This window comes from Bos indicus, chromosome 10 (assembly GCF_029378745.1).
Source record: "Bos indicus isolate NIAB-ARS_2022 breed Sahiwal x Tharparkar chromosome 10, NIAB-ARS_B.indTharparkar_mat_pri_1.0, whole genome shotgun sequence".
In the NCBI taxonomy this organism is placed as follows: domain Eukaryota; kingdom Metazoa; phylum Chordata; class Mammalia; order Artiodactyla; family Bovidae; genus Bos; species Bos indicus.
The window spans coordinates 50,434,917-50,457,799 of NC_091769.1; the positions used below are offsets into that span (position 1 = coordinate 50,434,917).

Consider the following 22,883-nt stretch of genomic DNA (forward strand, 5'->3'; position numbering starts at 1 on the left):
ACCACATATAGAAGGCCAACTGCAAGTCATAGTTGGCCGGTGCAGAAGGCCAGCTGTAGGTTATACAGGCCAACTGCAAAGGGTCAGCAACCCTAGGCCTCATTGTTCAAGGGTCAACTGGGTGTTTAAAAGTTGCTGAAAGTAGATCTCCAAGCCAGGCTTCAACAGTACGTGAACCGTGAACTTCTGGTCCAGATGTTCAAGCTGGATTTAGAAAAGCCAGAGGAACCAGAGATCAAATTGCCAACATCTGCTGGATCATCAAAAAATCAAGGGTTCCAGAAAAACATCTATTTCTGCTTTATTGACTATGCCAAAGCCTTTGAGTGTGTGGTTCACAACAAACTGGAAAATTCTGAAAGAGTTGGGAATACCAGACCACCTGACCTACCTCTTGAGAAATCTGTATGCACGTCAGGAAGCAACAGTTAGAACTGGACATGGAACAACAGACTGGTTCCAAATAGGAAAAGGAGTACGTCAAGGCTGTATATTGACACCCTGCTTATTTAACTTCTATGCAGAGTAAACTATGAGAAACGCTGGGCTGGAAGAAGCACAAGCTGGAATCAAGACTTCAGGGAGAAATATCAATGACCTCAGATACTCAGATGACACCACTCTTATGGCAGAAAGCAAAGAACTAAAGAGCCTCTTGATGAAAGTGAAAGAGGAGAGTGGAAAAAGTTGACTTAAAACTCACCATTCAGAAAACGAAGATCATGGCATCTGGTCCCATCACTTCGTGGCAAATAGATGCGGAAACAGTGGCAGACTTTATTTTTGGGGGCTCCAAAATCACTGCAGATGGTGATTGCAGCCGTGAAATTAAAAGACGCTTATTCCTTGGAAGGAAAGTTATGATGAACCTAGGTAGCATATTGAAAAGCAGGGACATTACTTTGCCAACAAAGGTCCGTCTAGTCAAGGCTATGGTTTTTCCAGTGGTCATGTATGGATGTAAGAGTTGGACTCTTACATGGGGTCGCAGAGAGTCAGACACAACTGAGCCACTGAACTGAACTGAACTGAACTGCACTCCAGTGAGTTACAGTGTTTCAGTTCAGTTCAGTTGCTCAGTCAGGTCTGACTCTTTGCAACCTCATGGACTGCAGCACGCCAGGCTTCCCTGTCCCATCACCAACTCCCAGAGCCTACTCAAACTCCTGTCCATTGTGTAGGTGATGCCATCCAACCATCTCATCCTGTGTCGTCCCCTTCTCCGCCTGCCTTCAATCTTTCCCAGCATCAGGGTCTTTTCCAATGAATTGGTTCTTCGCATCAGGTGGCTAAAGTATTGGAGTTTCAGCTTCAGCACCAGTCCTTCCAATATTCAGGACTGACTTCCTTTAGGATGGACTGGTTGGATCTCCTTGCAGTCCAAGGGACTCAAGAGTCTTCTCCAACACCACAGAGTTCAGCAGCAGCTATATGTCCCTTGATAATTGGGGTCAACCACCCCAGACAATGGGCTTCCCTGGTGGCTCAGACAGTAAAGAGTCCACCTGCAGTGCAGGAGATCCAGATTTGATCCTTGGAGATGGGAAGATAGCCTGGAGAAGGAATGGCTACCCACTCCAGTATTCTTGCCTGGAGAATTCCATGGACAGAGGAGCCTGGCAGGCTACCATCCACAGAGTTGCAAAGAATCAGACACAGGTGAGTACTCACTTTCCACCCCAGTCAATATAATAACCCCCTTGTTTTCCCATTGGTCCAGGAGCACAAAACCCCTAAATACTCAAGGGGGAATCTCAATTTCCAGTTCAGTGGGAACATTGTTGGTTTCCTGGTGGAAGAATTCCTCCCTTGGGGCCCAAAAAGCAGAGCCCAAAGTTGCAGGTACAGGAAGCAAAAATTATTTTCAATGGGTTATTGAATGTAACTTTACTGAGAGCCACACTCACCCTCTTGATTCCTGGATCCTTTGTTTCAGTGACAACCCATTTACAAAGAGCATCTCTAATGCCAAAATTGTGGTTTAAAAATACCATTCACATTTAAAAACCAGAAAAATTATGAGAATAGCTAACTAAAGGTAAAGGATAGAAATACAATCTTAGAAAGGCTTTTTATAACAGAAAATCCGGAAGTTATCCAAAATTACTGGAATCATATCCCAAGGAAACAGCCAACTTTAAAAAGTTCTCACTCTGCTGAAAAATGACTCCCAGAGATACCAAGTTCTGATCCCTGGAATGTGTAAATGTTTCCTCATGTGGCAAAAGTTTTGCAAATGTTATTAAGGATCTCGGAATGGGGGAAAGTGTAAGATAATCAGCATGGCTCCTAAGTGCAATCACATGTATCTATAAGAGGGATGCAGAAGGAGCCTTGGCATACAGGAGAAAAGAAAGCAATATGACCATGGAGGGAGAGATGAGCAATGCAGCTACAAGCCAAGGAATGCCGGCAGCCACAGAGGCTGGAAGACACCAGGAGCAGGTTCTCCCCAAAAGCCTCCAGAGGGAGCGTGGCCACGCCAACACCCGTCCTGACCCAGTGAAACTGGTTCTAGACTTCTGTCATCCAGACCTGTGAAACAGTGAGTTTTTGTTGTTTTAAGCCACTAGGCTTGTGATACTTTGGTCCTTTAGCCATAGGAAAATACACTAGCCAAAGATGGAACATCATTAAAATAAGTGCAGTGAGTCACAGCATGTAAGTTGTTTTTTTAACATTTCTGGAGTTCTAAAATACACGTAGATTCATTTTCATTAGGTAACCAATTCATTATTCTGCATTAAACTGGTAAAGGGAAATATTGTTCTTCAGACTAGCAATACAGTTGATAAGGAAGTTTTGCTTCACATTAAATTTTAAATGAAGGATTTATAGAATTAGGATACCATTTTGTAATTTGTTATAAAATAATAGGACTAAACAATGATCTTCAATGGCTGTTTAAATGATTAGGTGAAAAGGTTATAGGAAATGTATAATCCACCTGACAACTTCCAAACCCCATAGTTCAATCCCAACATTAAAAAAAAGGCCAAACAGACATATCTACCCCCTGCTGTGATGGAATAGGAAATACAAGATACCAAAATGAAATTTTCTTGACAAAACTTCAAACCTGAATCCTTTTAAGCTTCTAAATCTAAGTACCAGTTTATAAGAAATATTGGGGACAGGAACATATTAAATATGTTAAATAGTATTGCTGGCATCCTATCAGCAGAATCCAAAGCATGGTGACTATTCACGGAAAAAACAAAAAACTTGTTTAACAAACAGCCAAAACAAAAAAGACGGAGAAAGGAATCTAAAATTAACAGAGATTCATGAGATTTATCAACTCACTGTGTCTTAATTCAAATAAGCCACTGTACAACATAATTAAGACACTGGGCAAAATTTTAAAACATCTGGTATCAAAGAATTACTTTTACTATGTTCAGTCCAGTTCAGTCACTCAGCCGTGTCCGACTCTTTGTGACCCCATGAATCACAGCACGCCAGGCCTCCCTGTCCATCACCAACTCCCAGAGTTCATTCAGACTCACGTCCATCGAGTCGGTGATGCCATCCAGCCATCTTATCCTCTGTCGTCTCCTACTCCTCCTGCCCCCAATCCCTCCCAGCATCAGAGTCTTTTCCAATGAGTCAACTCTTCACATGAGGTGGCCAAAGTACTGGAGTTTCAGCTTCAGCATCAGTCCTTCCAATGAATATTCAGGACTGATTCCTTTAGGATGGACTGATTGGATCTTCTTTCAGTCCAAGGGACTCTGAAGAGTCTTCTCCAACACCACAGTTCAAAAGCATCAACTCTTCGGCGCTCAGCTTTCTTCACAGTCCAACTCTTACACCCATACATGACTACTGGAAAAACCATAGCCTTAACTAGATGGATCTTTGTTGGCAAAGTAATGTCTCTGCTTTTGAATATGCTACCTAGGTTGGTCATAACTTTCCTTCCAAGGAGTAAGCGTCTTTTAATTTCATGGCTGCAGTCACCATCTGCAGTGATTTTGGAGCCCCCCAAAATAAAGTCTGACACTGTTTCCACTGTTTCCCCATCTATTTCCCATGAAGTGATGGGACCAGATGCCATGATCTTCGTTTTCTGAATGGTGAGCTTGAAGCCAACTTTTTCACTCTCCACTTTCACTTTCATCAAGAGGCTTTTGAGTTCCTCTTCACTTTCTGCCATAAGGGTGGTGTCATCTGCATATCTGAGGTGATTGATATTTCTCCCAGCAGTCTTGATTCCAGCTTGTGCTTCTTCCAGCCCAGCATTTCTCATGATGTACTCTACATATAAGTTAAATAAGCAAGGTTACAATATACAGCCTTGACATACTCCTTTGCCTACTTGGAACTAGTCTGTTGTTTCATGTCCAGTTCTGACTGTTGTTTCCTGACCTGCATATAGGTTTCTCAAGGGGCAGGTCAGGTATTCCCATCTGTTTCAGAATTTTCCACAGTTTATTGTGATCCACACAGTCAAAGGCTTTGGCATAGTCAATAAAGCAGAAATAGATGTTTTTCTGGAATTCTCTCGCTTTTTTGATGATCCAGCAGATGTTGGCAATTTGATCTCTGGTTCCTCTGCCTTTTCTAAAACAGCTTGAACATCTGGAAGTTTGTGGTTCACATATTGCTGAAGCCTGGCTTGGAGAGTTTTAAGCATTACTTTACTAGCGTGTGAGATGAGTGCAATTGTGTGGTAGTTTGAGCATCCTTTGGCATTGCCTTTCTTTGGGATTGGAATGAAAACTGACCTTCTCCAGTCCTGTGGCCACTGCTGAGTTTTCCAAATTTGCTGGCATATTGAGTGCAGCACTTTCACAACATCATCTTTCAGGATTTGAAATAACTGGAATTCCATCACCTCCACTAGCTTTGTTCGTAGTGATGCTTTCTAAGGCCCACTTGACTTCACATTCCAGGATGTCTGGCTCTAGGTGAGTGATCACACCATCGTGATTATCTTGGTCATGAAGATCTTTTTTGTATAGTTCTTCTGTGTATCCCTGCCCCCTCTTCTTAATATCTTCTGCTTCTGTTAGGTCCATACCATTTCTGTCCTTTACGGAGCCCATCTTTGCATGAAATGTTCCCTTGGTATCTCTTATTTTCTTGAAGAGCTCTCTAGTCTTTCCCATTCTGTTGTTTTCCTCTATTTCTTTGCATTGATTGCTGAGGAAGGCTTTCTTATCTCTCCTGTTTATTCTTTGGAACTCTGCATTCAGATGCTTATATCTTTCCTTTTCTCCTTTGCTTTTCGCGTCTCTTTTCAGAGCTATTTGTAAGGCCTCCCCAGATAGCCATTTTGCTTTTTCGCATTTCTTTTCCATGGGGATGGTCTTGATCCCTGTCTCCTGTACATTGTCACGAACCTCCATCCATAGTTCATCATGCACTCTATCTGTCAGATATAGTCCCTTAAATCTATTTCTCACTTCCACTGTATAATCATAAGCAATTTGATTTAGGTCATACCTGAATGGTCATAGTGGTTACTATGTTAGGTATGATATAAAATGTTGAGTTTTTTAAATGTTTATTACTTATCTCAGTTGAGATTTACATACTGCAGAATAAGTTAATTTAAAAAGATATTTAGGGGCTTCCCTAGTGGCTCAGTGGTAAAGAATCTACCTGCCAGTGCAGGAGATATGAGTTCAGTCCCTGGTCCGGGAAGATCCCATGTGCCTTAGAGCTACTAAGCCCATTTGCCACAACCACTAATGCCTGCAAGCCCTAGAGCATGTGCTCTACTACAAGAAGCCACTGCAATGAGCAGCCCACACACCGCACGTCGAGAGTAGCCCCTGCTTGTCCCAACTAGAGAAAAGCCCTCACAGCAGTGAAGACACAGCATGAAGTGAAGTCACTCAGTCATGTCCGACTCTTTGCGACCCCGTGGACTGTAGCCCACCAGGCTCTTCCATCCATGGGATTCTCCAGGCAAGAATACTGGAGTGGGTTGCCATTTCCTTCTCCAGGGGAATCTTCCCATCCCAGGTCTCCCGCATTGCAGGCAGACACTTTAACCTCTGAGCCACCAGGGAAGACACAGCATGGTCATAAGTAAATACATAAAATTATTTTAAAAATAAATTAAAAATAAAAACATATTTGGGCTTTACTTCAAAATAGCCCAGTTGGGGTTAGAAATTTAGTCTGCATGTAGATAAAGCAAGGTTGGTCAGGAGTTGATAATTTTTCTTATATTTGCTAGGATAAATCACAAACCTGAGTAAAGCCTACTCTTCCTACTATAGGCCTGTACTCTTGCAGCTGGATGTGAATGAGTGGCTGATTTCTTTTTATATTCACTTTCCCTAACGTCAATGGGTTCTTAATGCTGCCAGGCATCATTTTTTTTCCTGGTTTCTTTTCCGGTTCCCAATCTGAAACATTTAATACATTTTCCTCTTTTTAAACCTCCACTATCTCTTCCCCATTTCCTCATAAAATCATCTTGCTGTTTCAGCCCACCAGGCTCCTCTGTCCATGGGATTCTCCAGGCAAGAATATTGGAGTGGGTTGTTATTTCCTTCTCCAGGAGATCTTCCCAACCCAGGAATTGAACCGGGGTCTCCTGCATTCCCTGGTGGCTCAGATGGTAAAGCGTCTGCCCACAATGTGGGAGATCTGGGTTCAATCCCTGGGTCGGGGTGATCTCCTGGAGAAGGAAATGGCAACCTACTCCAATATTCTTGCCTGGAAAATTCCATGGACGGAGGAACCTGGTAGGCTACAGTCTGTGGGTCTCAAAGAGTCAGACAGGACTGAGCAACTTTACTCACTCACTCCCGCATAGAAAGCAGACTCTTTACCAACTGAGCTACAAGGGAAGCCTGAACAAAATAAAAGTAATTGAAAGAGAACTTCAGAATATCCAAGTGGCAAGCATTTGAAAAGCTACTGAACAGTAGGGAAATGCAAATTAAAACCACCATCTGATATCACCAGCACCCACCAGAATGATTAAAATGAAAAAGATTAGTAATATTAGCAAAGAAATGAAGCAAATGCAACTTTCACACCTTGCTGGTGGGAGTTATTTTGGTAGATCATGTTGTAAAAACGATGACAGTACTTATTAAAGGTAAACATGTGTATAACTTATGGCCCAGCAATTTCACTCCTACATACCTACTAAACTGAAATGTAGACATATATTCCCTATATAACATTTCAAGAAGTTCATGGAGCACAATTCATAAAAGTTAACCCAAATATTCAGCAGCAGTTGAATGGATAAAACTATGGTATATTCACATAGGAAATATCACACAGCAGTGAAAATCATTGAGCTTCGACTACATGCAACATAGATGAAACTCAAAATGTTGAGTTTAAAGAGTCATAAACAAAAGAGAACATAATACTTAGAAAAATTCAAACAGGTCACAGAACAGTGGTGTTAGAGAACTTGGATCCACTTACCTGAATGTTGCAGAGCCAATCCACTAACACAGGATGGTGATAAAGGAAAGTACTATTATTTGTGGGCTTCCCTGGTGGCTCAGATGGTAAAGAATCTGCCTGCAATGCATGAGACCCAGGTTCAATCCCTGGACCAGAAAGATCCCTTGGAGAAGGAAATGGCAACCCACTCCAGTATTCTTGCCTGGGAAATCCCATGGACACATGAACCATGAACATGTAGGCCAAAGGTCACAAAAGAGTCAGTCATGACTGAGCAACCAAACAACAAAAGCAAGCAGACTGGGCAGCTAAATACTCAGAAGACCTGAAGTTCCCAATGGTTTTTGGTTTTTAAAGGCAACTTGAGAGGTGAGGGTTGCAGTATGAGTGATCAGGTTGGATGAGGTTTCAGGAATGTTAATCGTCAATCTTCTGGTTCTACCAGTCTGGGGTCTATGATCTTGTGATCCTCCACCAGATGTGAGTCTTAGTTTCTGCAGGACAATTCAAAGATATGTATCAGACTGTTACCTACCTCCCTTCAGGAGGAACTAGAAGTCCTCTGACTCCAATGTTCAAGCTCTTTCTTTCCACATTTATTTTCTCTAGTCATTAATTCGAGTCTGCTCTTTGAAATTTTAGGAATACCTAGGGAGGGAAAGCTTTTCCTACAAACAAGAACTGGAGACACAGAAGGGCTTGTGCCCAGAAGGGCCTTGCAGGGTCCTGCTGGGTTTCAATGTCTGGTTATCTTTGCTGCAGCCTAGGTGGTAACTGGAAAGGGACACAGGAGCCCTCTGGGTTGCTGATAATGTTCTGATTTTTGATCAGGGTTCTAGTTACACAGATTTGTTCACTTTGTAAAAATTATAATCTATATATTTGGGACTTTTGTACTTTTCCATGTGTGTGTGTGTGTGTATGTGCACATACTCAGTCTCCCAGTCGTGTCTGACTCAGTCCCAAGGACTATAGCCCACCAGGCTCCTCTCTCCATGGGATTTTCTAGGCAAAAATCCTGGAGTGGGTCGCCATTTCCTACTCCAGGGAATCTTCCCAACCCAGATAGAACCCACATCTCCCGCCTGGGCAGACAGATTCTTGTGCCACGGGAATCCCCCTTTCTGTATGTATATTATACCTAAAATAAAATGTTAATTAAAGAGAAGGATAGAACTCCACAAACTCTACAGACCACCACATTGACCCATCTGTGTACCTCTGAGTCCATCTATCCTGCCTTCAGTCCTGCTGCTGTGGGTGAACTGTCATCCGTGCTTCCATCAGAGACAGGCCCTCTCCTGTGCGCTACATAACAACTCCATCTTCTTCACTAGGATGTCACTCTGGCAGGTAACCCATCTCATCCCTGCATCTTTTCCTCTAGACTAGATCTTTCTCATCAACCGACAAACATGCACTTTTCTAATTTTTAGGACACACACTCTTAACCTTCCATTGTTTTACTTTTATTCTCCTTCTCTTGCCTTAAAGCAAAACTCAAAACATTTATCTATACTGGCCAAAGCCAGATTTGCTCTAACATTCTCTCTGAACCACCTCCAATCATATGCTCACCTCCAAACACCACAAAAAAATTGATCTTATCAAGGCCAGCTCTACGTTGTTAAATCCAATAGTCATGTCTTTGTTCTCATTTTAAGTGACTCTCAGTGATTTGGGGCACAGTCGTCCACTTCCTCGTTCCCGAGTCGCTGTTCCAGAACACTGCGCAGCCAGTTGCTTTCCTTCTACTACACCAGCTGCTCCCCTCCAACTCTTCTTTTGTTGGCTCCTCCTTACCTCCATAACCTCTGCATTTCGGAAGGCCCTCAGAACTCATCTGGGAGGCTCTTTTCTATTTCTGTTTACTCCTTGGGGGCTCTCATCCCATTTCATGGCTTTGTATGATATATAAACTGAGGAGCACCAGGTTAAGTGTCTCCAGTCCAGACCTCTCTCCTGAACCCAGACTCCTGTCACAGTCATCCCCTCAGCATCTGTTCTCAGATGTCTAATAGGCATCTTCAATTTTATATCTTCAAAGTCAAACCCATGGTCTTCCCCTAAACAACCACTCTTCCACAGTGTGCCTGTCTTGGTCAATGGTAGCCCTGTCCTCCTAAACTTAACACCCGAACAAAACCACTGGAGTCATCCCTGACTCCTCCACTGCTCTCATAAGCAAACTCCATCTGTCAGCAAACTCTCATATTGATCCTTCAAAACATTCTCAGGATCTGACCACTTTGACCATTTCTCCTGCTGCTACCCGGGTCTTCGCCACTGCTGCAGTGCTGGGATCAGCACGCTGGCCTCTACACTAGCCTCCCTGCCCCCACCCCTGCCTCCCAGCCAGCCAATCTGTCCTCAGTGCAGGATTCAAGCGTTAGATCATGTCAGCCCTCTGCTCGAAACCTTCCAGTGGCCTATAATCTCTCAGAGAAGACAAAGTCCACCTTATGGGTCACAAAAGCCATCAGGATACATCCTCTTCCCCTGTATTCTTAACTCTTTCACCCCTCCCTTTCCTCTGCTCCATTTACACCAGTTTCCTTGTTCCTTAAACATGACAGGTGTGTTCCTGCTTCAGGGCTATGCAAGTCTTTCCTCTTGGCCTAGAATGTTCTTCCCCCATTTATCCTCACGGGTCATTCCTTCATCTCCTTTGGATGATTACTCAAATGTTACATTTTTCATTAAAATGTAACCTCCCTGACCTGACCACACTATTTAAAATTTTCCTCCCCACTGGAAGGTCTCATTCACTTCCTTCAATTTCTCTCTAGCATTTGCCTGCTAATATACATATATGTTAACTGTTTATAGTTGTTTTCCCACTGGTATGTGAACAACATTAGCATGGGAATCTCTGTCTGTTTTATTGACTACACTACCCCTGGTGTCAAGAACAATGCCTAGCAAATAGTAAGAGCTTAATTAACATTTGTGGAATGAATGAATGAGCTATTCCATTGCTTGTCATACACTCAAAGCTTCATAGAGATGGGAACTCTATCTCTGTAATGACTGGCTAACTAAGGGAAAGAAGTCACAGTAGATAAATTCAGTTCAGCTGAAGTACTTAAGGCAGGCCATGGATTTAATTATTCTGTCCATTTTTAATTCAAATACTTGTTCTCCCCAAATAAATTATATCATCTGTTTCCAAACAAGATTAACTGCCTTTTCTTTTCTTAAATTTTCACAAAATCAAGAGGGCATATTACAATGGGCAGAGTGTGCAGCAAAAATATAGTGATTAAAACAACACTTATCAACAGTCCACAAATCAAAAGAGGAAATTCAAGCTTTCTAAAGGAATACAAACACAATTGCTCAATTCATCAATAGGATGTTTCCTTTCCAGAGATAAGGTATAGAAACAGATATGAGAGAAGGAAAAATCAACAGATGGGTTGGTTTAATTGTACAATTTCTAAAATACACTAATCCAAGGAGGGCGAAATTTGACCCTTATGATATGAAGACCTTGTGTTTGTTATTAAATAAAGAGCATTTCCTATTCACCTGAATGTATAAGCTTGTTCCCCCAAAACGATAAGTTCACATTTTAATCTTTTTAATGTATTTATATAAAGACATACTTTTTTTCCCACATGAAAATTTAAAGAGGAAGTTGACTATGAAGCCAAAGACCCAAGTTCTTTTTTCAGGACATGTGTACTTGGAAACTTTTCTGCCCCCTTGCAGCCCACTCAGAGGGGGACCAAGGACATTCAAAAGGCTAATAGGTGGAGAGGTCTACAGTCATTGCCGCTAAGAACAGACCTTAAGGGCTCACTGCAGAGCAACTGACTACTCATTAGTCATCTCCATGATGAGAGCAAGGTGACGAGGACCCTGCAACAGTGCAGGTAAGGTGGTGCATTGCCCATTATCAAAGGAATACAACCTTACAGAAGCAATCACTAACTTAGAAAAGTCACTGTGCCAGATAGTCATAGCTATGTCAGGGTACATGGAATGCTGGGGAAGTTGATTGTGAGAGAACACTCGATGAACTGAATCAAAATCAGAAATGAAGAAATACAGGCTCATTGCAGGATCAAATTATACAAGTGAGTGAGTGAGTGAAAGTTGCTCAGTTGTGTTCCAACTCTTTGCGACCCCATGGACTATACAGTCCATGGAATTCTCTAGGCCAGAATACTGGAGTGGATGGCCTTTCCCTTCTCCAGGAGATCGTCCCAACCCAGGGATCAAACCCAGATCTCCCACATTGCAGGCAGATTCATTACCAGTTGAGCCACAAGGGAAGCCCAAGAATACTGGAGTGGGTAGCCTTTCTCTTCTCTAGCAGATTTCCCCAACCTAGGGATCTAACCGGGGTCTCCCTCATTGCAGGTGAGATTCTTTACCAACTGAGCCATCAGGGAAGCCCCAGATTATACAAACTGGTGTATAAATCACTTTTCCAGAATGTACTGTATGCAGAAAACCAGTTCTACCATATACAAGATACACTTATCTGTTTACAAAAGATCACTTCCTCATCACAGAAGAATATAACTTGCAGCTAATTGCCTTCTGATAAAGTGAGATCTCCCTGTAGCTCAAATGGTGAAGAATCTGCCTGTGATGCAGGAGACCAGGGTTCGATCCCTGGGTTGGGAAGATCCTGTGGAGAAGGGAATGGCAATCCACTCCAGTATTCTTGCCTGGAGAATCCCATGGACAGAGGAGCCTGGCGGGTTACAGTCCATGGGGTCGCAAACGGTCGCAAAGACTCCAACATGACTAAGCAACTAACACAACCTGATAATTATCCCTGGAGCTTTAGAAAAGGAACTGTTTCACTGGGTAACATTTGTTGGGCAGGTGGCCAGAAGGCTGGGGCAGAGAATGCACATACAACATACACACACAACTGTCTCCCCCAAGGAAATGTATAAACCACAAAATCAGTGACCATTCCGTTCACATACCTAAATAAGAGTTTTGACTCAAGAGGCATAAAGATGAGTAACTAGACCTAGTTTATTCTTGTTATCTAAATAATCATTAATACTACAGGCCACCCAGCCCCCGCCAACTAAAATGAGTCCCAGTTTTGACAGTAAATTATACGATGACCTTACCTAATGGCTGCTACAATCTTTGTTATGAAACATTAAGCTTTGGCTGTGAAGCTTGCAAAATTAGTGCTGTAATTTTCCTGTAAGGATATGGATGGTCACATTGGTTAAATCACCCTGGCTTTTTTACTGGCAATGTTAACAAAACAAGGGGGGCTTTACATTCTTGTGCATCAACCATTTATACAGCCTGCCATGATCACTAGGGAATAATGGTGATTCTCTTGCTGGCCACCGGGGATTTCAAATGTCACCAAGAGTTATCAGAAACAGTTTCACGGTTTTATTTCTGGCTTACTAAACCAAAAAAAAAGAGGTAGAGATTTTAATCAAAAGCTATTTATTAAGTTAATAGTACAAAACAGAAGGCCTTCTGTCCATCAAAGTCCCCTCCCCACTACCAAGCCTAGAATTATTAGGAATGGGCACCTCTAGAGAGTGGAAAACTCAATACCAATTCAACTGAAATCCAGGGTCTCCTCCCACACTTGCCCAGACAGCTGGTTCGTATTATGAACTCAGCGAGAAAGTGTGTGAAGGAGCTATTGGAAGTGGGCTGAGTCAGTGTTCACCCAGGGAAGCAGTCTGCAAGTCAGCATATCTACTCTCCACACTCCAAAAGCAGCCCTCTGACCCTGGGGGATGCCATGAATTCCACAGCCCTCGTCCCCCACCCCACACAGTACCAGTACGCCCTGGGCATGTTGGCACATGTCCCTGGCCCTTGGGTAGCGATCCGCCCACAGTACAGCTCAAAGTTCAGTCCCATAGATGGCCTTATGACGTAAATACTCTTCTAAGCACTGCAGGACATTATCATCCACCCTTGGGTCAAACTTGTTTGCCAAGAGGTGATGGTTCTGGAGAATCCAGTGCAGGTCCCCGGCCCCGTAAATGCAGATGGCCCGCTGATGGATTCCAGAGCAGGGTGCATAAGGCGCCCCCATGCTGACATCTCCCTCGTGGCCCTGCCACTTGACCAGCCTGGCGATGGCAGTCATGTCTGAGATGTGATACTTGGGGTGGTAAGGAACAGAGCCAGGCATCCATGGAGCACGCTGAAGGGTGGCCCAGAGGTGTTCGTCGGGGCTATAGGTGTCTTTGACCCATTCAATCAGTCTTTGGGATTTGGGGTTCTCTAAGACATGTTGGACAAAGGCTCGAGAAGCCACAAAATAGGCATTCCCCGTGAACATAGGTAAATTATCAGGGGGAGGGTCCTTCATCTTGCTGGTTAGGTACAGTCTGTCTGTCACCTCATAGCGGTATTTCCAGCGATTTTTTTTGTACTCAGAAGGTATCTCAGACTCCATACTGTTCTTCCCATTCAACATCTTGAGGGCCAGAACCATCTCGGCGTTGGTCTTTATGGGGAAGTCTGTCCCACATGTATTCAGTAAGTATTTCCATGGCACCGAGCTCTGGAGCAAGTCTTCCATACAGTTCAGGTCAGCCTGCACTCTGGACCAGGAGGCATAAACCACTGGGACCAACTTACTGGCCATGAAGACATTGGGGAAGCAGGAAATAATGGCCTTGACTGCCTCTTTGAAAGTTTCTGGGGACTTCACATCCACATGGACACAGTATATGTTCTGAGGGGCATACACAGCTCGCAGCAGCCGTTCAAAGTTTTCAATCTTCTCATGGACCACCATCGAGTATGCAATGGGGAAGTCTAACTCTTCTTTGCTCAGTGGGAACTGTATGAACTTCCTTTGGGCCTTAAACTGCTCACAGTCTCTGGTTATGTTGAGGTAATAGGTGTCAGTGAAAGGCAACCGCTTCTTCTTGACTTCCAGGTTGTCCAGGAGAGCCTGGACCACCGCTTCCTGGTCCCCTCGTGTGATCCCAGAACAGTTGATGGATCTCTTTGCTGGCAGCTTCAGGTTCTTGTACAAGACGTCCCTACAACGCTGACTTTGGAAGTCCCTGGACTCCAGATCCAAGGAATCTACATCACATTTCAACCTGAGAGAAAGCCTCAGAGCAACAACGGCCAGCAGCATATAGCAGCCCAGAGCCCACAGATGATGCCCCCGGCAAAGCTTCTTCTTCCACCCAGTCATCTTCATGGGATGGGAGATCAGTAGAGTTTGGGCACAGGGAAGGTGGAGGAGGAGATCCTTGGACAGAACAAAATGCCTTTAGTTACAAACTAATCCGGAACATCCTCAAGGAACATCAAGTTCAACTCCAGAGTGATGGCAAAGATAGATTTCTTCTCTAGACAAATATCCTCAGTCAAGTCCTGCCTAGGACCCTTGTGGATGGAGATCTGTAACCTGATGCTGCAAACCAGCTGATCATGCTGGGACTGGAGTTAGGACTGGCTCCACCTCCACCCGGGAAAGAGAAAAGGAAGCAGCCCTGGGTACCTGCTGTTGTGGAGGAGTACTGAGTAAGAGGAAGTCCCCACCCTTTATTCCAAGGAAGAGAGGACTTCTGCCCACACCTTACCACCCTGTGTCTAAAATAGCTTTTATCTGGAGGACAGAATTTGTGATTGGTCTAGACAGAAAAGACAGGAAGTTCATACTCTCACCTTCAGTTCTAGAAATCCAAAGTGCTTTTAAAAGATAAAGTTCACTTCTTGGTCTTATTTGACAGTTCATATTTTAGATGCTTTCACCACACATAATTCACTGGTTAGATATAGCATTTAGCCATGCTTTAAAGAAAATGTTCTTAAACAAGTACAAAAAATTGAACATAATTCCAAAAATACATTGTAGTTATTCATATAGATAACTCTCAGCCGACTCAGATTTACAGTCTATCCAGGGACTTTCCTGGTGGTCCAGTAGTTAAGACTTCACGCTTCAAAGGCAGTGGGTGCAGGTTCAATCCCTGGTTGTAGAACTAATATCCCACATGCTGCACAGTGAGGCCAAACATAGATAAATAAAATATATCTACACACATGGAGAAGGAAATGGCAACCCACTCCAGTATTCTTGCCTGGAGAATTCCATGGACAGAGGAGCCCGGCAGGCTACAGTCCCTGGGGTCGCAAGAGTCAGACACGACTTTGCGACTCAACCATCCACACACAGAGACACACGGAGCTATGCATATCAGTATTTAATGAGTGCTTTCTATGAGTCAGAAGTATTTCTTTACGTTGTCCTGTTGGATCTTCACAACGTGCTTAAGACACAGTATTATTAAGCCTCTTTTATAGAGAGGAAAACAGAAGCTAAATAACTTGCCAAATACCACATACTTATAAGAAGCAAATCTGGGACTCATCCATATTCCCTGGTCCCCCCCAGTTTGTGTGCGTGCGTGTGTGTGTGTGTGTGTGTGTGTCTGTAAGCTTGATTCTTGTTCCTCCACCACAGTTACATTTTAAATATAATACAGGATACTTAGAAATTACTAGGTAAAAAAATAAACAAGGTCCTATATACAGTACAGGGAACTATATTCAATATCCTGTGACAAAACATAACGAAAAAGAATATGAAAAAGTATGTATTTAAATGTCTATTTGAATCACTAGGATACTTAGTACCAAAGAAAACCAGATACTATAGGGGGGGAAAAATTCCTAAAAGGTGAGAAAGAGAAACAAAATGTGACATATCCTTCCAGCAATAACTCTTTTCCCTTATCACAATCTCCTTTGATGCATAAGATTGTATCCACTTGAGGGATAACTTATGGAAATCTAAGAGGAAGGAAAAATGAACAATAAAGAAAACTCACCTTTAATCGCTTCTGTCCTATCTAGGGAAGATCTATTGCCACGGTGTGTTTCTTTTTCCAAGGGTCGGGTTCTATGGAAGCGAACATGAACACCATATCTCCTGGTCTCCTTTCAGCCTCTCCAGAATATGTTTTCTAACTTCCACAGGACATCCAAGAGACTGTGGCAGGCTCCTCCCTTAATCTCTGTAAAGTAAAGACCAGCAGGTGCCTCCGTCACTCACCTGGCTTCCTGCTCTCAGATAAGAGAGCAAGCTCAGATATATCATTCAGGGTCATATTTTCAAGAACAAGTCACTGAGGGAGGTGAGCAAGCAGAAAAAAATGCTGGCAATGTCTGAGAAGGCAAGCAGCTTTTTGATCCGGAACAGTCCAGTTTGTAGCCATGCTCTCCTGCTGCAAAATCATTCATAACTTGTCAATACTCATGCAAGAACCCGAAAGCTTTTTTCCCTCCTAACAAGGAACCATGAACACATACAGGTGTGCCCTCGCCTTCTTTTGACCTGGAGATCAGATATTACTCCCCTTACGTTCCCTGAAGACTGAAGCAAAAAAAAAAAAAAAAGACTGAAGCAATAAAAATGACCTTCAAAGTTGTTTCTTTTGTTGTTTTATTTGAAGGGGAAAAGTAAGTAAAAAACAGAGTTTGTTCTTTCATGGAAACTTCTCAAAAAAATAAAACAAACAAAAAATCCATTTGCTTTTCCATGACTGTTAATAATCTTTAGGCTGTAGAAAGATCCTTGAGGTTCCAAATTGTAGATCTCCCTCACTAATGTTTGAGACTCTAGGGTTCTTGGCAGTCTGAACAAAGGATAATGCCAAGAAAGTCATAGATGGTTTTGTCAATACAGTGTGAAAAATGCCTCCTTCAAAACTGCTGGCAGGGACTTTGCTGACAGGTTTTTCCCTGATGGTCCAGTGGTTAACACTATGACCTCCCAAAGTAGGGGGCACAGGTTCAATTTCTAGGTAGGGAACTAAGATCCTCATATGCCACACCCAAGAAAAAACAAAAAACTGCTCACATTGCTTGCCACTCTTTGTCTCTCTCACCCTCAAGCCACTTCTCCAAAAACGCAGCATTCCTCATCAAATGTTTGAAATAGCAAATTTAATATTAATAATTTCATGGAAAGAATTTAACTAGGTATCAAGTAAGTAAGTGAAAGTCAGGGGAGGGATAGTCGATGCTAAATTATTAGGGAAGTAGCAATTGCCAGAGAAGGCGATGGCACCCCACTCCAGTACTCTTGCCTGGAAAATCCCATGGACAGAGGAGCCTGGTAGGCTGCAGTCCATGGGGTCGCTAAGAGTCGGACACGACTGAGCAACTTCACTTTCACTTTTCACTTCCACGCATTGGAGAAGAAAATGGCAACCCACTCCCATGTTCTTGCCTGGAGGATCCCAGGGACAGGGGAGCCTGGTGGGCTGCCGTCTGTGGGGTTGCACAGAGTCAGACACGACTGAAGCGACTTGGCAGCAGCAGCAGCAATTGCTGGAAGGAGGGAGATACTTAGGAACTGTTTACTTGAGAATTGGGGAAGAGGGGTGCCAATAAGGAGCAACTCAGACCTCTGAGATGGCAACTCTAAGCAGATGGTACCTGGGTCACTGAGCTCAGTGGAGATCCTCTTTGCCTGAGATCCAGACCTCTCCTGAAGAGCCTAGTGTCTCTGTCCTCCGTTACTGTTAACCGGATTCAGTGCAGGCACGTAAAGGAATGGCCACAGCAAGGAAAAAGGGAGTTGCCATGGTGATGCTAACAGAAGCAGTGTACAGAGAAAGACAACAGGAAGTTCCGCCTCCAGCCTCCCTCCAGCGCCCCCTATTGGCAGAGTGTAACAGGGGGCACTGATAAAGCACTAACATGATTTGCAGACTCCCCTATTCCATATAACAAAGGTGAGTCCAGAAGGGCAGGCTTCATGTAAAGACAACAGTGTAATATCCGGGATGAGTTAGTGCTGCCTTCCTTCTACGAGAATTGTTTACGCAGCCCCCAGTAAAGCATCGGGAATTTAGGTCTTTTCCTTTTGGGGAACCTCCTCTGCCTGTTTATGGAGGCTTCCCTGGTAGGCTAGTGGTAAAGATGTAAGAGACGTGGGTTCGATCCTTGGGTCGGGAAGATCTCCTGAAGAAAGGAATGGCAACCCACTCTAGTATTCTTGCCTGGAGAATCCCATGGACAGAGGAGCCTGGCGGGCTATAGTCCATAGAGTTGCAAAGAGTCAGAGGTGACAAGCAACTTAGCATGCACTGCCGGTTTCTGACTATAGATGAAGACAAACCAAGGGCAGGCAGCCATATGGAGTCATATGCGCCCCCTCTGATGCCCCCTCCCTCCATCAGCTCTTGTCTTCTGCCAGCTTTGGTCACTCTGAGGCAAAAACAATTAAAGGATAACACTGGATGTAGCAAAATCTTTCTAATTTGTTTTATATCTTTCTTTGCTTTGATGACCTCCTCAAAGTCCCACCATCTTTCCCATTAAAAAAAAAAAAAATTCACAATCTTTCAATAGAGATATATCTTAAATATTTTATTTTTAAGGTAACCTAAACAGATATCCACTTTTATTTGTTAAATATATGCTAATAGAACATTAACAAATGGTGGATATATTTTGTTAAGATAGTCTACATATTAGCAACACCAAGTGGCTGGTAGTTATGGGCACACCTGGGTTTTGGCAGGAGAGATCTAGCTCTGAATCCTGGCTCTGTTACTTTCTAGCTGTGTGTTCATTGGCAGATTCTTTAATCCCTCTGTGCTTCAACGACTTCCTTTATATAGGTGGGGCTATATATATAATACCCATTTTATTGAATTGTTGTAAAGATTAAGCAAGATAACATATGAGAGACAGAGGAGCCTGGTGTTCTGCAATCCATAGGGTTGCAAAGAGTTGGATACCACTTATCGACTGAACAACAACAGTGAGCAGCTTGACTTTAAAGCTGGCATATGCAGCCCCTTGGTGAAGGTTACTGTTAGGTAGTCTCCAATGGGGCCTAGTTTTCTCACAGAATAGCTCAAGGAGGGTACAAATAGTGTTCTTTAACTCTGGATCAAGAGAAAATGTTGATGCTGGTGATGTGGCTAGATGGGTAGATCAGGGAAGAGACCTGGAATTGGCCCCTTCTCTGTGCTCTTCGTCTAAGTGGTCAGTATTAGCACTGCAGGGAGGAGGGGTAAGTGTAAGCTGACCCCAGGGAAATTCAGGAGAGAAAACAATGGCTGGAGAGAGACACAGGAAGATCAGGAGCCAGGCAACCCGCAGAGATCACAGTACAGCAGATTCCACACCTAACTCCGTGCTGGCCTTGAAGAGAAAGTTCAGCACTGGCAAGAGGGAGGAACAGGGGACTGCCCCATGGTTAAGAATCTGCCTTGCAATGCAGGGGACACAGGTTCCATCTGTGACTGGGTAACTAAGATCCCACATGCCGTCAGGCAACTAAGGCTGTGTACCACAATTACTGAGCCCCTGTGCCACAACTAGAAAGTCTGAGCAACACGAGGAAGACCCCTAGTGCCACAACTGAGACCCAATACAGATAGTAAAATGAATAAATAAATACTTTAAAAAAAAAAAAAGTAGAAGAAGAAAGGAGGAACAGCCCATTCTCAGAGTACCTGGCGACCAAGCAAGTTTCAAGGCAGGAACCCAGACCTAGGAAATTAATCCCTTCATGTGGGTTTCTTTTAGCCTTGTTGAGATACAATAAAGCCAAGTGAGCCTGGGGACAAAGATATTTTCAAGTCCGGAGCAATGAAACTGATGAGGGCCCTGGTGGCTCAGTGGTTAAGAATTCACCTGTCACTGCAGGAGACACAGGTTCGATCCCTCTATCAGGAAGACCCCTTGGAGGAAGGAATGGCAACCCACCCCAGTATTCTTGCTGGGAAAATCCCACTGGGGTCACAAAGAGTCGCACATGACTGAGCATACACGTACACACACACACTCACCTCCCTCAAGTATTGAAAATGAAAGCAACATTAAGCCCAATAATAAATATAAATCTGACACAGTCCTGAGTTATCACAAGGACTATTGCTTTGGTTTCATTTCTGAAATAGCAGACTTTTCGCACTCAGACTACTCAACCCTTTTCTCCTAATCATGAGTTTCATCTGATTACTGGCAAACAGTTTTACCTGCTTCTGTGGTCTTTAATCACAAACCTCTGTCTGTGAAATGGTCTAGGAGTTTCAACAATGGGGAAACTGAGGCAGGCTCACCATGATGGATCTGGAAGAATGCAGTAGAGTTTGGTGTTAACCTTGAGGGAGGTACAGGGAACCCTGGGCTTCCCAGAGGGCACAGCAGTAAAGAATCTACCTCCCAATGCAGGAGACTCAAGAGACACAGTTTCCATCCCTGGGTCAGGAAGATCCCCTGGAGTAGGAAATGACAACCCACTCCAGTATTCTTGCCTGGAGAATCCCACGGACAGAGGAGCCTGGCAGCCTACTCTGAGAAAGACTGCAAAGAGTCGGACACAGCCCAGCGTGCACAAACGCACACACACCCAACAAGAGGGTCAGAGGAAGGTCCAGGCAGCAGAGATCCAACCATTTGATGCTGAGTTTACAAATTAGCAAATGCATCCTTTTACTTATTTCATTAGGGTGGTATTCACCTCTAGTATCTGTCAGTTTTGTCCTCTCATTAACTGCAAGCTCCTGAAAACATATTCGTTCTCTCTCACTTCCTAGTGCAGTAGGTATTAGCAGAATTCTAAGGCTCCCCAGAAGAGAAAGTTTGCATGTGGTCAGAGAGAGCAAGGGGAGCCCCACTGACTGGCTAAGGAGAAGGGGCCATGACTCAGAGACAGAGGAAATAAAAAGAGATAACCAAGCCAAGTTAATACATTATCAGATAGGTCGAACTGGAGTCTGAAAGAGAGAGAAGGTGCTGAGAAAGGTGGGGTGTAGGCACTTTAAGCCCTAACCTCATTCAGTGTTCTGTGTCAGTACGCTCTTGGAGAAGATGGACTATGGCCTCTAGCCACAGAGAAGTGGTTCAGAGGCCCAGCGTGATCATCTTTGTCTCCAATCAGGGGTGTAGAACACAACTCAGGCTCAGCTAAGGCTGGCTGGCTGGGGGCACTCTCTGGTCCCACACAAAACTCTCCCTCCCCCTGGACACACTCCACACTTCTAAAGAAAAAAGATTCAAGAAATAAAAGAAAAAAAGGAAGAAGAAGAAAAAAAAAAACACCCACAGAACTCAGTAAGAACTTACTCGCTAAATGCAGAGGAAACTTCTGAGAGAAAAGAAGAAAACAATCTCCTCAGGTAAACTAATCCAGCTCTCCCTGCTCCTCCCATTCCCAAGGTGGATCACTCGCTAAGTTATAAAGGAAGCCCCTTTTCCTCACTCTCTCTGCCCTCACTTTTGGGTGATGCTCTGCTTTCTACCAAGCCCAGGGTTCCTGCTTCTCAGCACCACAGATGGAAGGGCAGCCATGGCCAGGCTTTGTCTGTGCCACCCCAACTCCCACTCCATGAACACATCAAGACACACTTGTTCGTCCTCATTGTGGTGTCATGAGCCCAAGGGCAAGGACGATTTCTGACTCAGATCTGCCTCCTTACAGCAGCTCGTGCGAGAATTTGCAAATGACGATGCACCAGAAAGGTTTCCTGAATCCAACAGCATCCTTGGTGTCCCTTGAAGGTCCTCTAAGTACTGGAGTCATGAAACCAAGGCTTACTAATAATTACTGGACTTGATGGATAGAGGCACCCTCCAACTGTACACAAAAATACAATACCACAGAGTTGAAGCCAATTGAAATCCAAGCAGCATTAATGGAATCAATTTTGCTTAAGAAACTTCCTCAGAAGAAACCCTCCAAAATTGAAATTTAAAGGCATATTAATTTGAGATGATGTTATCTCCTACTGAGTCATTATAAAGTAACCTTTTAAAGGGAACCTGTAACAAATGACATATACAATGACACTGTTTTATTCACTCACTGCATTTAACATTGAGGAAGCTGCTAACATTTCAGTATTAGAGATACCAAGTGGATTAAGACAGTCCCTACTCTCAAGCTGAATATTCATTGGAAGGACTGATACTGAAGCTGAAGCTCCAATACATTGGCCACCTGATGTCAAGAGCTGCCTCACTGGAAAAGAACCTGATGCTGGGAAAGAGTGAGGGCAGGAGGAGAAGGGGATGACAGAGGATGTGATGGTTGGATGGCATCACTGACTCAATGGACATAAGTCTGAGCAAACTCCAGGAGACTGTTAAGGACAGGGAAGCCGGGAGTGCTACAGTGGGGTCACAAAGAGTCAGACATGACTTAGCAACTGAACAACAACTATAAACAAAGTTGTTTATAGTCCTGTGTGGGAGAAATGTTTGAAAGTAGATTATAATGCCATGTATAAGTGCAAAAAAAGATATGTGTTGGATATAATGGAGGACCAGAGTTTAAAACTAAAAAAAGAGATGGTTAGAAGTACAAGTGCAAACAATTTAGTGTAGGTTTTAGTGAAATCTAGAAAAAGAAAATTAAGAATTTGTCTGAATGCCTCCTGCATTGTTTCAGGAAGGATCTTGGCTGATCGTTACAAGAGGAACAGATATTATGGATTAAAGAAAACATCCCCTTATGGAAGTCATTTGGAAAAAGAATGTTAGATCCCTAC

At 43.6% G+C, this 22,883-nt stretch overlaps 1 protein-coding gene across 4 annotated transcripts in view; it reads right to left on the reverse strand.

Annotated features, from left to right (window-relative positions):
* The window catches only part of GCNT3 (glucosaminyl (N-acetyl) transferase 3, mucin type), a 30,007-nt gene extending 12,042 nt beyond the window's left edge, over window positions 1–17,965 (reverse strand). Inside the window, exons 1-3 of one of the 4 annotated variants that reach the window (XR_011568847.1) lie at window positions 17,812–17,965; window positions 16,200–16,385; window positions 704–845 (exon numbers count right to left, since the gene is read on the reverse strand). Coding sequence is in view for 1 of the 4 variants with exons in the window: in XM_019968747.2 (XP_019824306.1) it covers window positions 13,241–14,563 (1,323 nt within the window). In the remaining 3 variants the exon portion in view is untranslated. Of the gene's footprint in view, window positions 1–703; window positions 870–12,811; window positions 14,615–16,199; window positions 16,386–17,811 lie in introns of those variants that run through there. The other 3 variants (XR_011568845.1, XM_019968747.2, XR_011568846.1) reach the window with 3 other exon arrangements.
* Window positions 17,966–22,883: the final 4,918 nt, after the last annotated feature.